The following is a 14,345-nucleotide window of genomic DNA, read 5'->3' on the forward strand; positions in this document are numbered from 1 at the left end:
TTGCGACTTTACATAAGCTACAGCTTTGTTGAGAACGACAACTGGAAGACACAAATTATTAAATGTTTATAGGTTTGGACAAGTTGCTCGCAGAGGCCGATAGATGGAGACAAATGGACAAAACTCTGTAGGTGAGTTGAACAGCGACAAAAAAAAAAAGTAACGTCAGTGTGAATTAAAGTAAACATACCTCGTAACCAGCTAGTTTCATCAGCTAAACTGCCAAGAAGCCGTCTGTGGTTAGCGTGTTTTCATAAATACATAAATGAAAAAATCTAGTGAAAAAATAGCAGAGCACCAATTTACAGAGATTTTAGATGAATAATATTTAACATAATAAATGTAGCAGAACTAAAGCACACAACATGCAGTATGATTATAAATCTCACATTGCAGGCTGTGCTGTAGATAAAATATTAACACTTTTTTATGTGATATCAAAGAAGTTATATTTGATTGTACTGGTGCTTTCATGTTGATGTGAACTTAATGTGAGTGGATGTAGTATGTTTTCAATACCTGATGTATTTTTGACACACCTTCAAAAGTCTTGTTGTTTTGGAGTATGTGTTGGTATGACAGTGTCAGTACTGTTGGTAGAGGTGGCTTTGATATGTCTTTTATATGTCAAACATATTTCCTTTTAGGATAAAAAATTATCTACGTCTCATTTTTTAAAAAAAAATCCAACAAGCAAGCCCACTTTTAGGATTCATGCTTGCCAAAAGATGAGATAACCTCATCCTCATAGATCTTTCATTATGCAGTGAAGTGTGGCATCTGGAATTAAATTTAGCTGTCTGCAGCCAGGATACATTTGAACTGCAGTTGGCAGGTTGGTCAAAGGAACATCCGACAGGTCATGTATTAATAATGTCCACCTCTGTAGCAGATATAAAACAACAAGGATCCTGACTGATGGATACATACAGTAGCTTTTTTCTGCCTGTGGTGAATAATGTCAGGACAGACTAAGAGTGAGGGATGTTTGGTTCATTCTCTGGGTCATTTATGGTCCATTCGTCCTCTGTGTGTCTGTGAGAGTCATCTTCTTTCCTCTGTGTAGCAAGAAGGAGGTTAGAATAGCTGTATGACTCAGCTGAGCCAGTACTGAACCATCTTAATATCACTTTCTAATGTTTCTAATGTCTTTACCTGAAGTGACTTAGCACAGGGCTACTGTGTGCCATGTATTCCCACTATAAATGTCATTATGACTATACAGCTCCAAACATAAAACTACACTGATTTTATATTAAATAACTACAATCAAAAAAGCTAATAGAGAGATAAATACAAATTGTTTGATACCTCCAATTTGGCTTTCTAAAAGATTACCTGGTGCTCCCTGAATTAGATGTAGCTATAAACACAACACAAGATCGAAAGGATAACCTTTATTATGCTGACTAAGAAATATTTATTGACTGCTAAAGCTTCCCTGACTACTTGTGACTAATATTAAACTCTGCATGAGTTTATTTATTTTAAATGTAACTGTAATCAGAAAGATCTAATGGGTTAAGAATAAAAGAACAACTATATTTATATATTTTCAACCAGTTTTATTAATTGGGGTTATATTTGTTTAATAATGGGATAATAGACATTTTTGTTGATCAAATGTTCAGAAATAACAGAAAAATGCTCAAATAAGGCAACACAGACTCATTGCGTTTACTGTGTGCAGACTGGTCATGCTTACTGTCAGGTTTAGTTGCCTAGAAAACTCAGAAGAGAAAATGTTCCTTCAAAGGCATTTGGCATGCAGATTATGATCAACATTAATCCTTATTTTTTATATATTGCATAAGGTATACAGGAAGCCTATGATATAATACATCTAAGAGTACATCCCAGAACTTCTCTTCCCCTCCTCTATCTCCAGTCCTCTTAGATCCTCAGAATGGCTTCTATTACCATTACCATCGAGTCTGATGGGTAAAGATAATTGACCCTTTGCAGTAGCTGCTCCAGAGGTTTGGAATAGCCTTCCTCCAGCAACATAAAGTTCCTCCTCTATTGACGTTCTTAGAAAAGTCTGAACATATACATGTTTTCAGTGGCTTTTGGTTGCACTGAGGGGTCCCAGTTTTAGTATTTTCTATGTACTTTATCTTAGATTTTTTGGGATATTTTTGTTATCCAGTTTTGCCTTTTTATAATATTTAAACTATATATTTTCATTTACAGATTGATGGATTTTTGTGCCTATTTTTGATGCTGCACGACAGTTATCATGTTCAAGGGTACTGCAAAAAGTTCTCATCCTCACTAGCAATAGTCATATCTTCAGCCTCCAGATTCTCCTCAACAGCACGTTTTGATCACTCTGAAAATGGCCACACAGGTGAGATTTCAGTTTAGAAACCAGAAGTCAGACAGGGCAGGTCGAGTGAGGAAGATGCATGGAGCCAACGGTTAAAAGACACTTTTGGCTGCTGCTTCTACCTGAACTGAATGGATGAAAGCATTGTCCTGAGGCAACAGCACACTAGCTTGAAGCGTTCCTCTCCTTTTTTCTGTGATTGCTTCAAACATTTGAGTTTTCATGAACAGTGATTTATGGCTTCATGGTATAGTTATGCCTCAAAATGGGGGTTATGCCCCTTGTTCTCAGGTGAGGCCGAGAATAGGGTGACCATATTTTGATTACTGAAAACCAGGACACTCGGCCCGGCGATGACACGCTCAAATGGTATTCGAAGTTTACTCAAAGACGCCTTATAATTTCAGTACATTTAAAGTATGCCTCCTCCAGGACATTTTCATCACTTTATAAAAAACAACCAGGACGGACAGGACGTGAAAACAGGACATGTCCTGGGAAAACAGGATGTTTGGTCACCCAAGATGAGAACTTTATGAAGTACCACCACACAGCACTTTGGTCAACTCAGGTTGTCTTTAACAAGCTATATACATAAACAATAAAACAATAAAAATACAATATAGTCTCTTTATTCTGTCGTGCATGCTTTTCTTGCATTTTCGTTCAACTTTTATTGACCCAATCGTACACAATCACACAAAAGAAAAAGAAACACAGGTTGTGCATGTATACAAATAGAACAGAGGATCATTAATAACCTAAAACACAAACCTGCATGAGATTGAAGCATGCTGCAGAAACAGAAGCCTGCAGTGTTTACATTTGCTCTCTCCAGGGACTGATGCCTCTGGTGTCTATTACCAATTAACTCCATTAATGCCCCCCTCCTCTCTCTGGGGCAACAGGACAGGACAGGGGGAAGCAATTCGGTGTATTAATGCGATGTGAGCAGCACCGTATGTGCGTCCTTTGTTCCTTTCTGTTTCACCTGTCCTGCCCCTTTAAGATTAGACATTTCAATCTAGGCGTGTTTCCTGCTGCCATTGACTAAAAAAAACGAGAGCTGGCATCCTGCGGGGGGAAAAAAGCACACCCAACAGCTTTCCATATTCCTCTGCACACAGGCGATTATTCCTCTTTTTATTTATATTTTTTTTAAAAAGGGGGATTTTTCTTTTTCAATGAAGAGGACACGTCCGGCTGCACGGCCACAGTCCGGCTGTCTGTGACCGCGCAGGCTGCTCGATCGTTTATGATTTATCGAGATGATATGAATGTCAACCGGTCAAGGTCCGGTGTCCCGATGCCACGGCTGGATTGTCGAGCTTCTGCCGGGAAACATCTGCCGCAAGCGTTCGGATGATTTTTTTTTCTTTCTGCGAATCTGCAAACAGTGAAGGGATCCAGATTGGGAATGACACGCTGCGGTAATATTATGGATTAGAAAACAGTGATGATGTGACTGCGACACTTTAAAAAGAGAAAATGCTTCCCAGCCGTCTGTCACCGAACACTGTTTTTTAATAATAATAATTAAAAAAAAAAAAAAAGGTTACACTAAATCCATCTCCAGCACCATCGGCTCATCGTTTTTGCAGCAGAATAACTCGCACCAAGCCCAAGATCTGACAAGAGGACACCATGTCGGCGGTGATGATAACGAGAAAGGTGCGAAAATGGGAGAAGCTGCCGGGGAAAAACACTTTCTGCTGCGACGGCCGGGTGATGATGGCCCGGCAGAAAGGAGTCTTCTACCTGACCCTGTTCCTCATCGTCGGGACCTGCTCGCTCTTCTTCGCTTTCGAGTAAGTCAGCCTCAGATTTTATAAAAAAAAACAAAAAACATTTTAAAAAAGTGTATGCAAATCACTTTGAGGCCTCTGAGCCTCTCCCCAGTACAAAAAACCTCAAGTTTTTCTACACTAATTGGACCCTTATCCAACTTTAAATCTGAAACCATTAATCGATTAGTCGATAGAAAGTCAATCAGCAGCTATTTGAATATTAGATTATCAAGTGTCAATAATCTTCTATGAGAAAACAATAAAATACATCATCTTAGGCTCAGGAGTCTTGTGAAAGAGCTGCAACTGATGATCATTATTTCCTCTATCCATTAATTGATTAGTTCGGTCTGTGAAATATGAGAAAATGTCAATCTCTGCCCAAAGTGACGCCCTCAGATGTCTAATGTGTCCAAAACCCACAAATAATCATAATTAATGCCCACAGCGCACTAAAGAAACAAACATTATTCACATGGAAAAGACTGGAATATAACATTTTGACTTTTGTTTCTTCAAAAAAAATGACTCAAAATGGTTGGGAATTAATTTCATGATTGACAACTAATCGATTAATGGTTGCAGATCTGCCACGTGATGGATATTTTAAAGATCCAACTTTTAATCGTTTGCACAAAGAAAACAGGTTGCTTCATAGTAAAAGTAATGGTTGCAAAAGGATGCACAAAGGACAACAAATATTTTCATTATTGATTTACCTGGAGATTGCATTTGTGGTTGAAATGTCAGCAGTAGCTGTTATACTTCCCCAGAACTTAAGCCAATGTGTTGAAATTGCTCATTTTATCCACCCAACTATCCAGAAATCAAAGATCTTCAGATCACTGGTGTATCACAAGAAGAACTACAGAAATAGTTGGTAGTTTTACAGGAAAACTTGACTGAAATGATAAATAAATGATGAAAAATAGCTGCTTTTAGTTCTTACAGCCTCGTCTAAACCATTTGGGTCATCTTTTGGTCCACCTGATATGTGTCCAGTCATTTTAAAGGACCACTGGATGCTCTACTCTGTACTCGGAGGTAACCAGAGTCTTTGGATCAGTGTTTTCTGGTGCAGCTCATCTGTAACCTCCTGCCTGGCCTGGATCTGTAACAAGCAATAATTTCTGTTTGATGCCTGTTGGTCTGTGTCTTGTTTGTCAGGATTCACCCTCTGACAGAGAAGTGCTTTATGACTGACCACATACTGTGATGTTTAATATTTAACGACCCGAGCTGTCCAGCCCTGCTTCTGGTTTAAGAAAGGAAAGCTGCCTTTTTTTGTCCTCTCAGCAGTTCTGTCTCCATCCACTCCTCGTCCAACCCAGTGGACTCATTATCCCTGAGAACAACCTGCTCAGATGCAGCATGTGAACCCAGGTCCCGTCAGCTCAGGCTGCACAGTGGTTTTAAAATGAAGAACACGAGCTGGAATGAGGCTCATAAAGCAGTGCTGCTTCCATTTTCTATATTAGTCCTTTTAGTTTCCTCTTTTTTGTTTTCTTTTGACACTTTTTAACGGACACTTCAGGCATGATGATTTAGCACAAAATCCTGCAGTGTAACACAGTAACACTCTTGACTGTGGGCGTGTATGCAGCTACCAGGCCAAATGGATTTGGAGCGTAGCATAGCGGAGAGTAGAAGTAGCTGCTCTCAGAGTGCCAGGCCCTTCCCGTCTCTCTCTGCCCTGCCAGTTAATGCCTCCTGCTTTCCTTTGAGTCTGGACAGAAGGAGCTGTTGTCCTCAGATGAGGGAGAGAGATGATACCGCTCCCAGTGAACATCCAGAGCTGGGAGGAGGCATCGTGGTGACTAATGGCTGGAGGGTCATTAGCTGGCTATGTTCATATTACAGCCCAACATAATTATCTCACGCGGGGGGATGATATTGAAGTTAGAGATTAGGCCCCGACAACATGGGGGTAATTGTCAAACTCGCCATTACATGGCAAGTGGATACATATCTGATTTAAATCTCTGTCAGAGTAAAAGCCTGCTGCAGAAAGGCTCAGAGGGTTAATGCTTTCACAACCTGACCATTTGCAACTGTCTTTAATAGGGGCATTAAACACTAAGTCTAGGCTTTTATGGTTTTGTAACATCACATATCTTTAGCTAGGTGCAGGGCTCTAGCTAACAGTTATTTTCATAACTGAGTAAATTTGCTGATCATTTTTCTGATTCTAATTTCCCAGAGCCTGAGATGCCTGTATTGTCCAAGCAACAGTTTAAAACCAAAATGTATTCAGTTTACCTCGAAGGAATGCAGCGAATCCCTATATTTAAAACAAAGACGCTGAAAATATGCATTCTTAGTGAGAAGCATGTTTTTGGTCCGCGACAAAGGTGCAGAGATAAATAACTGTTGTATATATTGCCATGAAATTTGCTTCAGACGTTCTTCCTTCCTGCAGAATTGATTGCCGTCACTTTGGTGAACCCCTAATGCTTTCTTTAGCACCACGTTTCTGTCAGAATGATCATTGTCCAGTGCTTTGCTTTATGACTAAATATTTGCAAAGCTTACGACAGCCTTTACAGCCTCTGCTTTCTTTGGAAATGTCAACATGCTGACACACTGAAGTAAGATGGAGAACATGAAAAACATGCCAAACACTCCCTGCTTCTTCTTTTTACATGAAGGTTTGCTGCTTGTTAGGATTGTCATTGTGTCATGTTAGCATGCCCATGTTAGCTCAAGTACAAGCCTAAACTAATGAGACGCAGAGCGGATTGTTTCACTCATTTTGTGCCAAAGATAGGTTCACTTCTAAAATAATAGAAAATCTAAATTCCTGCCCATCAAGTAATAGTAAAATCTACTAATAGTTACAGCTCACAAATATCGTCACTGCCTCAGTGTTGATTACCAGCTGTGTTATGGTCGACTAAATGACACTGGGTCAATATCATCTAAGATTAAAAAGGCAAATTCCTGATGCTTCCTTGCTTTGGAGAATTCATTCCTCTCATGCGGGCTTCAGGTTGAGCCGTATGCTGCACCGTGGCAACGATGGGAGAACAGAGAGGGCAGTGTCCTGCCGTCGGCTGGCTCATATCCAACACCGGCCGAGCAGACATCTCACTTTTATCACCAGCCATCGGCACCCTGTGCGGGGAGACCTCTCTTTGCTTTAATTTGTGCTAAATTGCGGAAATGAGTGGCCGAACACACAAATTGAAAGACTCATTAGGAGCAAGTAAACAAATTAGTCACTAAAGAGGAGGGTCCAGTCTGTTTTTTTTCCTTGCTGGGCAGAATAAATGTTAGGACCAGTGTTTTTTTAATTTATTTTTTGTTGCCATCTAATATGTACTGATCTTTTTTTAAATGGGGTTGTTTATGTGTATTAAACTAGGTGCTTTAATACTGAGGTTAGCTGGATGCACAGAGGGCTTTGACATGTACGTAGCAGCTAAAAGCTTTGTCACACTTCACTGGTTTGGTTTCCATTTGCCTGTTTTTGCATATATATGTGTGTGACTGTGTGTGTGTGTGTGTGTGCATATGTGCATACGGATAACCACCTATGGAGCTTGGACGAAGGAACTGGAACACAAGGACAGAGTGTCATCTGTGTGTCCACCGCAGGACACTCAGCCATGCGGCCAGAGAAGCATATGTGTGTGTAATACATGAAAGGAGATGCATCTTTTCTGCCTGTGTTGGTGCTGCAGCTACTTCCATAAATACACTGCTGGCGTTCGGCGTGTCCGGCTGACTGCTCATCCTCTAGTCGCCTTCATGAAATGTGAAGGTGTAATGAAGGAGCGGTAGAAGCACACAGCTGAGCCTGCAGAGCGAGCGGCTGCAGTCAGAGCAGATCTGGTAACCGACCCCTGAGTCTCCCTCTGCGTCTAACCCCACCCTGTCTCCCCGTGAGCCAATAAGAAAGCGGCTTCCAGCCGAGGCTAAATGAGCAATAATGTGATTTACGCCCTATTCAGAGTAAATGCTCCATTTACAGTAACCGTGATCTACAGGCTTTGTTCTCTGGAAGCTTCTCTGCCACAAGGAGAGTGTTGCTTTTCTGTGGGGGATGAAGTGATATATTTTTGCCCACACACGGAGGGAAATTTTTATGTTTCCTTTCCATTTGTTTGGATTGAAATAGATGCTCTCCACGAGGAGAGCTTACAGAGATGGATGCCTCTTCAGTCATGATGTTAAATCACTGGTGGTGTCTTTTAATGTGGCTTAAAGTAAATAATCAGATTTTTTTTCTCATTAGTCTTGATTTTACTTCTATGATGCAACAGCTGCGGTCCTAGCTTTAATCCTAGTAAAAGGGCCGTGACCTTCACTCTAATGTTTTAAATGTTGCATAACAAGGAAGAGTGATTTAAACCAGAAATCACATTGTAAACTCTGGCAGTTCTGGTCTGGACTGCCACTACTTTAAGGCAAGGATGGGTATAGTTTTTTGGCTACTTGGATTAGAAGTTCAACTGCTTTTCATGCAGCAGACAGAATGTTTTCCATCCACATGGTTAAAAGAGTCTTAAAGGAATTTGGAAATGTCCTTAGACAAGCAGGAAAGGTTGTTAGATGAACCTCTGGATTTTTCAAAGACTTGAGAGAGATGTACTGTATGAAAGCCATGTGAATATATGGTTGTTTTCTGCCGGTGTCCTGCAGAGAATTGGGGGCAAGTAGAGTTTGTGAGCTTTTGTTTTTTTTTTTTTTTTTCCAGCAGTGCCCTAGAAACAGGCAGAGTCACAGTCAACAGATGTTTGTATGACAGAGGGCTGTTACCGAAGCCCACTGCACAGCCAGTGCATAATTCATTTGTAGTGTGATTCATGCAGCATTGCAACAGCTTACAACTGTTAAGTATTAATAAAGGAAGGGCATGACATGTTCAACAAAGGTAAAATGTCGTGAGGCTCCATGCACGCCATGATGACATATTAATCCGGGGTTCAGCGGCATTTGAGCTGAGACCTTGAAGTGATTTTAATTCGATGATATCCCCACTTTAGAAGCTTCTCATCTCTGAGCTCGTGTCATCCTGAGTTAAGAGGGGGAATCCTCTGGATCAAAGTCTGCAAGAGACACGCCCTAAAGCATCTAAAGCCCACCCCTTGTACAAACACTTACACACATACGTTGGTGTAGCTCTTATGTACTGTCTCTTATGCAATTGTTTTATATCTGCAACGTTATTGTTATACGTCACTATACTCAGCCGGAGGTCAACTAAAGTCATAAAATCCTATTTTCATGTTGCGGTTTTGACTTTATGGTCTAATCAAGGTTCATTTAGATGTGACGTGAGCATAGTGTTGGCTAATCAGTAACCAATATGACTTGCAGCTGATGTGACAATTTAGCAATAACTTCATTTATTTTTTAAGAATGTAGAAAACTGAGAGTTCTGTGAGCAAAGTTTGTCCCAGTTTTCCTAAGTGTGTAGGTGTTGATCCGTTGTTCCAGCTTCAAATAATCATTGACAGAAGAACTGTTAACATTGTTTACCTCAGTAAGAGTAGCAAACACCACAATGTGGTAATACGCAATCACAGGGAGAAAGTGCCTTCGAAAATATCTGTTAGTGTATTTATGTATGAAAGTACAGACTCTTTGGGCAAATGGTCTCTGTCAGTGTTTTTATATTAATGATGTATTATTTATGTAATGAATGTATTAGTTAGGAGTTAAGTTAAGAAGTTAGTTCGATACTTTGACAACATGCTTCCATGCTTTGCTTCTTTAGAGTTAAATAAGTTATTTAATCTCAAATCATCAGGAGCTTCTGCTCAACCATCTCTGATTGGATTGATACTGTTGACATTAAACTATGGGTATTCAAAATGGTATCTGTGAAATTTTAGATTGATACATAAAGTACTTTCTGAAATATATATTTTTAGTAAAAAAATGTGTGTGTAAGTGGCACGTGAGTGTTATTTTGCGGTTTGATCAATGATACTGCTGATGAAAACATTCCCCCTCATGGACGAGAGGCTCTGATTAAATCCAGTTTTCCTGCTGCCCGTGTGGTGACTGATGAACATGGTGTCACCGGGCCGGCTCCACCCTGCTCCCCAACAGCAGAGGAAATGGTCACATCCAGGAAGGACGTGGGGGACTTTGATGGGAAGCGATGATGGAACGTGCCACGAATACCTACCAGTCATCATTACGGGAATTACACTTCATCGACAGGCTGCTCTCTGCAGTCTGTGCACTAACAAATGGGACAAACATACTTCAGAGACCTGCACCACTGGAAGTTTCCATTGATTTGATCTCTGCTCCTCGTTTCCATTAGTGTGAAAAAGACACTGCAAGGAAAAACTGCTCCGACTGGTCCAGCAGGTGTTTTGTGTTGTTGTTCCGTCAGTGCTCAGGTATGCCAACGTACCTGCTCCATCTGCATGGTGCAACCGAACAGGTGGACTTTGTTCTTTGCTGTAATGACTTGCATTTTTTTTTTTTTTTACACCTACGTCTCTTTCCATTTAAACCTCCTTCCAGCTGTGTGTGGGAATGTAAATGCCACCGAGACAAGACTAAATGTAACCGTGGTTGACACTGTAGAAGATAAGTCGATGATAGATCATTTGTCTTGTCCAAAACTCAAAGATATTTCATTGGAAATCTTATAAAACAGAAGAAAGTAGCAAATTCAGTATTCTGCAACTTGAGCAATTTCAGCTCTCATTATGAGATGTCAGATGTGCAGTGCTGTCCAAACGTATTTGGACAGTGCTTCACTTATGGTTGTCAGCTCTGTGCACAGTGATACTGAACTCAAAGAATGGCTGTAATGATGAAAGTCTGAACAACTAAATACCAACTAAACCAGAAACCGTCACCAAATATTAAAAGTATCCTTGTACGTCAGTTCTGGTTTGAAGCAGTTTTGGCTGCCCAAAATTATTTATAGGTCACACTCATTTATGTAACTATATATGCAGCGTTTCGGCTGATATGTGATCCAGACAGCTGGCAGCTGTCCATATGAGATGTTATATACAAATGCAACAGTGCAAATGCATTCTGTAATTTTGTGGAGAAAAATACTAAAAGAATCACCTACATATGAGACTGCATCTATTGATTAATTTTTTAATCTATGAGACTGATTATGTTCTCAAGCAATTGATTAATCATTCGGTCGATAAAAAGTCAGACAGAAGATGAACCAAAACCCAAGAGACACTGAGTTTATTGTCATCTAAAGTCCCTCTGCTCATTGACTAAACCACTAAAAACTCATCGTTGCAAATCAAAGGTACTTATATAGATTTTGTTCCATTAAAATCGTCCTTTCATGGCTGAAAGTGTCTTAGATGTATGAAACAGTGAAAGTCTTAATTCATGTCTTGGAGACTCATCAATACATGGCAGTATTTGTTGTTGGTGGCTCATTAAACTCCAGAACATACAACACCATATGGAAATGTTACTAGGATACAAAACTCCAATTTTTATTAGAGTTAAGCCAAGCTCAGCATGAAATCTTTAAGGTGTTTGCTTAAAAAAACGACTTAATCAATTGATCGTCAAAATAGATGCAAATTCATCTCTTGGTGATCCACTAATCGATTAATCGACTGTTTCAGCTTATAGTATATAAATATAATGTAGCTGGAAGACTTTGCTTTTACAATACTGATGTGTGTCTCTTCAGAAAAAGGTTTTACATTTTTCTGCATGGCATAAATCTTCAGTCGTCCAATTTTCTGTCTCCCATGTGATGAAGCGCAGCGTGTGGGCAGTTTAATGCTCGACGTGCAGCACAAAACTCGCTGTTGTTCCGGACATGTCCCAGTCCTTTACAGTCCTGCGGCGCAACATTAGTGTTGCATTATGAATATATGATCTCAGCCTCATAGGAGGGAGATGAGGCCGCACAGTTTAACTATTAATAACTGCATGTGGAAGCCTTTGTTGCTGCTGTTGCTGCTGCTGCTCTGCTCTGTCGCAGCACTTTGCACTGCAGCTCACATCTGTTATCGCGCTGAGCAGCAGGCCTTTTTTGGAGGAGCTCTGCTGGCTGTAATCTTGACGGCCTGGCAAATGGAGCTATGCTAATATTCCTGCACTCTTCCAGAAGGCGAGGGGACCGTGGCGTGGTGTTGTTTATTCACGGCCGTGACTTCGGCATGGTCCAGAGAAAGGACAGCTCTCACAGTTCATGACCTCATGCTCAGAACACCAGTTCAGAATATGTATGGTTCTGTCGTGTCGTGCCCTCTGTGCTCTTTGTGAGAGGGCTCTCCCATTTCTGTTAAGGTTGTCTGCAGTTATTATGTGTTGCTGTGCAAAGACATAGAATATTTTAAATATTATTTTCATTATTAATAAATCTTTGAATTGTTAATCTTTCCTATCTATAATATGTCAGAAAAATGACTTTTCTCCTGATCATAGGTGTTGTCTAATGTTTTGTTTCTAGTCCAAAACTGCATAATAACTCCTAATCCCTTTTCCTTCCACAGATGTCCGTACCTGGCTGTCCATCTGTCTCCTGCCATCCCAGTTTTTGCTGCCGTCCTCTTCCTCTTCGTCATGGCCATGCTGCTGAGGACCAGCTTCAGTGACCCTGGGGTGCTACCACGGGCCCTTCCAGAGGAGGCTACGTTTATCGAGATGGAAATCGGTGAGTCACAGGATTCCAGAAATATTTGTCTTTATTGTCAGTGGACTTTTGAGGGCGTATTGTCTTTTTTCATCGGTATTCCCCTTAAAACTTGGAGTTTAACACTGCAGAGCCCAGTTAATCTGCTATTTGGACTGTGCGGGTGTGGTTTGATCAGATTACACTGACTGTGACCAAACAACCAGCCGTCATCAGGATGTGATTCAAATGTTGCTCAATCCTGATTGGTCAACAAAACATTTGGAACCTGTTTCCAACTGAGTCTCGCCCACAGATTGAGGAAGTAAATGATCAGGCCTTGGAATACAAGTTTTCCTTAATTTTTTTTACACTGTCAGACAACATTACAAATATAATGTGTTACATTTTCATTATACATAATTGTGCATCAAATTACAGTGTTAAAATTAAAAGCTGACTCTAATTAGTTTCACTCAGCTACATAATGTCTCGGCTCATTCTTCATCTGTCCAGCCTGCAGCTTTACTGTTTTGGTTCATTGTCACCAATCTGACAGGACGTTTTTTGGTTGCAGCCGGCAGCTGTACACTGCTAGCTCACCAGCAAACAGCAGACAGACACAGTTTGTGACTAGCTGTGGAGCATTTAGCGACTAACGAGCCTGATGTTTCTCTCAGGAGTTGCTAGAAACCAAAAGCTGAGCCAAAAAAGAGAGTGAGCATTTGACCTACATTCATCAGGTGAATGCAAACACGACTCAAAATGGAGAATAATGCTGCTCCATCACTGCTGAATGTGCAAACAGGATAACAAATGTGCTGTAAATAAACTTTTTAATGGGATTATCTCAACTTAAGCAAATTTTTAGCTTTAAAAATGCATATGAAATATTTGTTATATATGTTTCTAATGATGCATCTGCAACCAAAGTCATTGCATTGCTGATAATAATAAAAAGTATAATAAAAGGATAAGCCTTATTACTCTCTGTTTAGTCATGCACCTTTCAGTGATAACACTGAGAGCCAATATAGATTGTTACCAGGTTTAAAGTAGCCTGTGGCCTCACCTCTCCTAGTGTAACAGTCCACTACCTGTCCTTGAAATGTGCAGAGCTATTCACTGTAGTGCTGATAAGGCCACCGGCTCAAAGCCTTAATCTACGTCCATTCAAATGTTAAGTCACATACAGGACAAATGGTTATTACAGATGTTACGTCATCGTCATCTGGGGTGTTGTGGACAAGCCTGTCTGTTAAAAATGACATCCGCAGATGTGGGCTGCAAATTAAGCGGAAGTAGTTCAAGTGAAACTATTTCAGAGCCATAAATGTTTCAGTATATAGGTTGGCTAAGCAGCCAGCAGACGGCCTCATCGCTGCTGGTTTATTCATGTTTGTTATGCTTTATGTTGCTACAGGTTGTGTGTGCTCATCCGTGGATGTAGGGCTCAGTCTAAAGCACACTTTCATTTCATTACAAGGGCTCTGTTTGTCTCATTAGCCAAAACACACTGCACACTGTATGTTAGGAATGACAAATCATTAGCAAACAAAGCTAAACAAGCCCCGTCCTCCTGTGAATTTTTGTGTTTGCATTCTGCCACATTTCTGCAGAATCCTCTCTTGCCTCCCTCCCTCCCCTGGCCTCC

General features: G+C 40.5%; 1 protein-coding gene across 3 annotated transcripts in view; it reads left to right on the plus strand.

Annotated features, from left to right (window-relative positions):
• Positions 1 to 3,398: 3,398 nt before the first annotated feature.
• Positions 3,399 to 14,345, plus strand: part of zdhhc9 (zDHHC palmitoyltransferase 9) — a 31,902-nt gene continuing 20,955 nt past the window's right edge. For all 3 annotated transcript variants that reach the window (XM_008275764.1, XM_008275774.1, XM_008275757.1), the window contains exons 1-2: positions 3,399 to 4,137; positions 12,573 to 12,733. In XM_008275764.1, the coding sequence (XP_008273986.1) occupies positions 3,974 to 4,137; positions 12,573 to 12,733 (325 nt within the window). In that variant the 5' untranslated portion in view covers positions 3,399 to 3,973. The remainder of the gene's footprint in view (positions 4,138 to 12,572; positions 12,734 to 14,345) is intronic.

Source organism: Stegastes partitus, unplaced genomic scaffold, assembly GCF_000690725.1.
Source record: "Stegastes partitus isolate 25-593 unplaced genomic scaffold, Stegastes_partitus-1.0.2 Scaffold2, whole genome shotgun sequence".
NCBI classification, from domain to species: Eukaryota; Metazoa; Chordata; class Actinopteri; family Pomacentridae; genus Stegastes; species Stegastes partitus.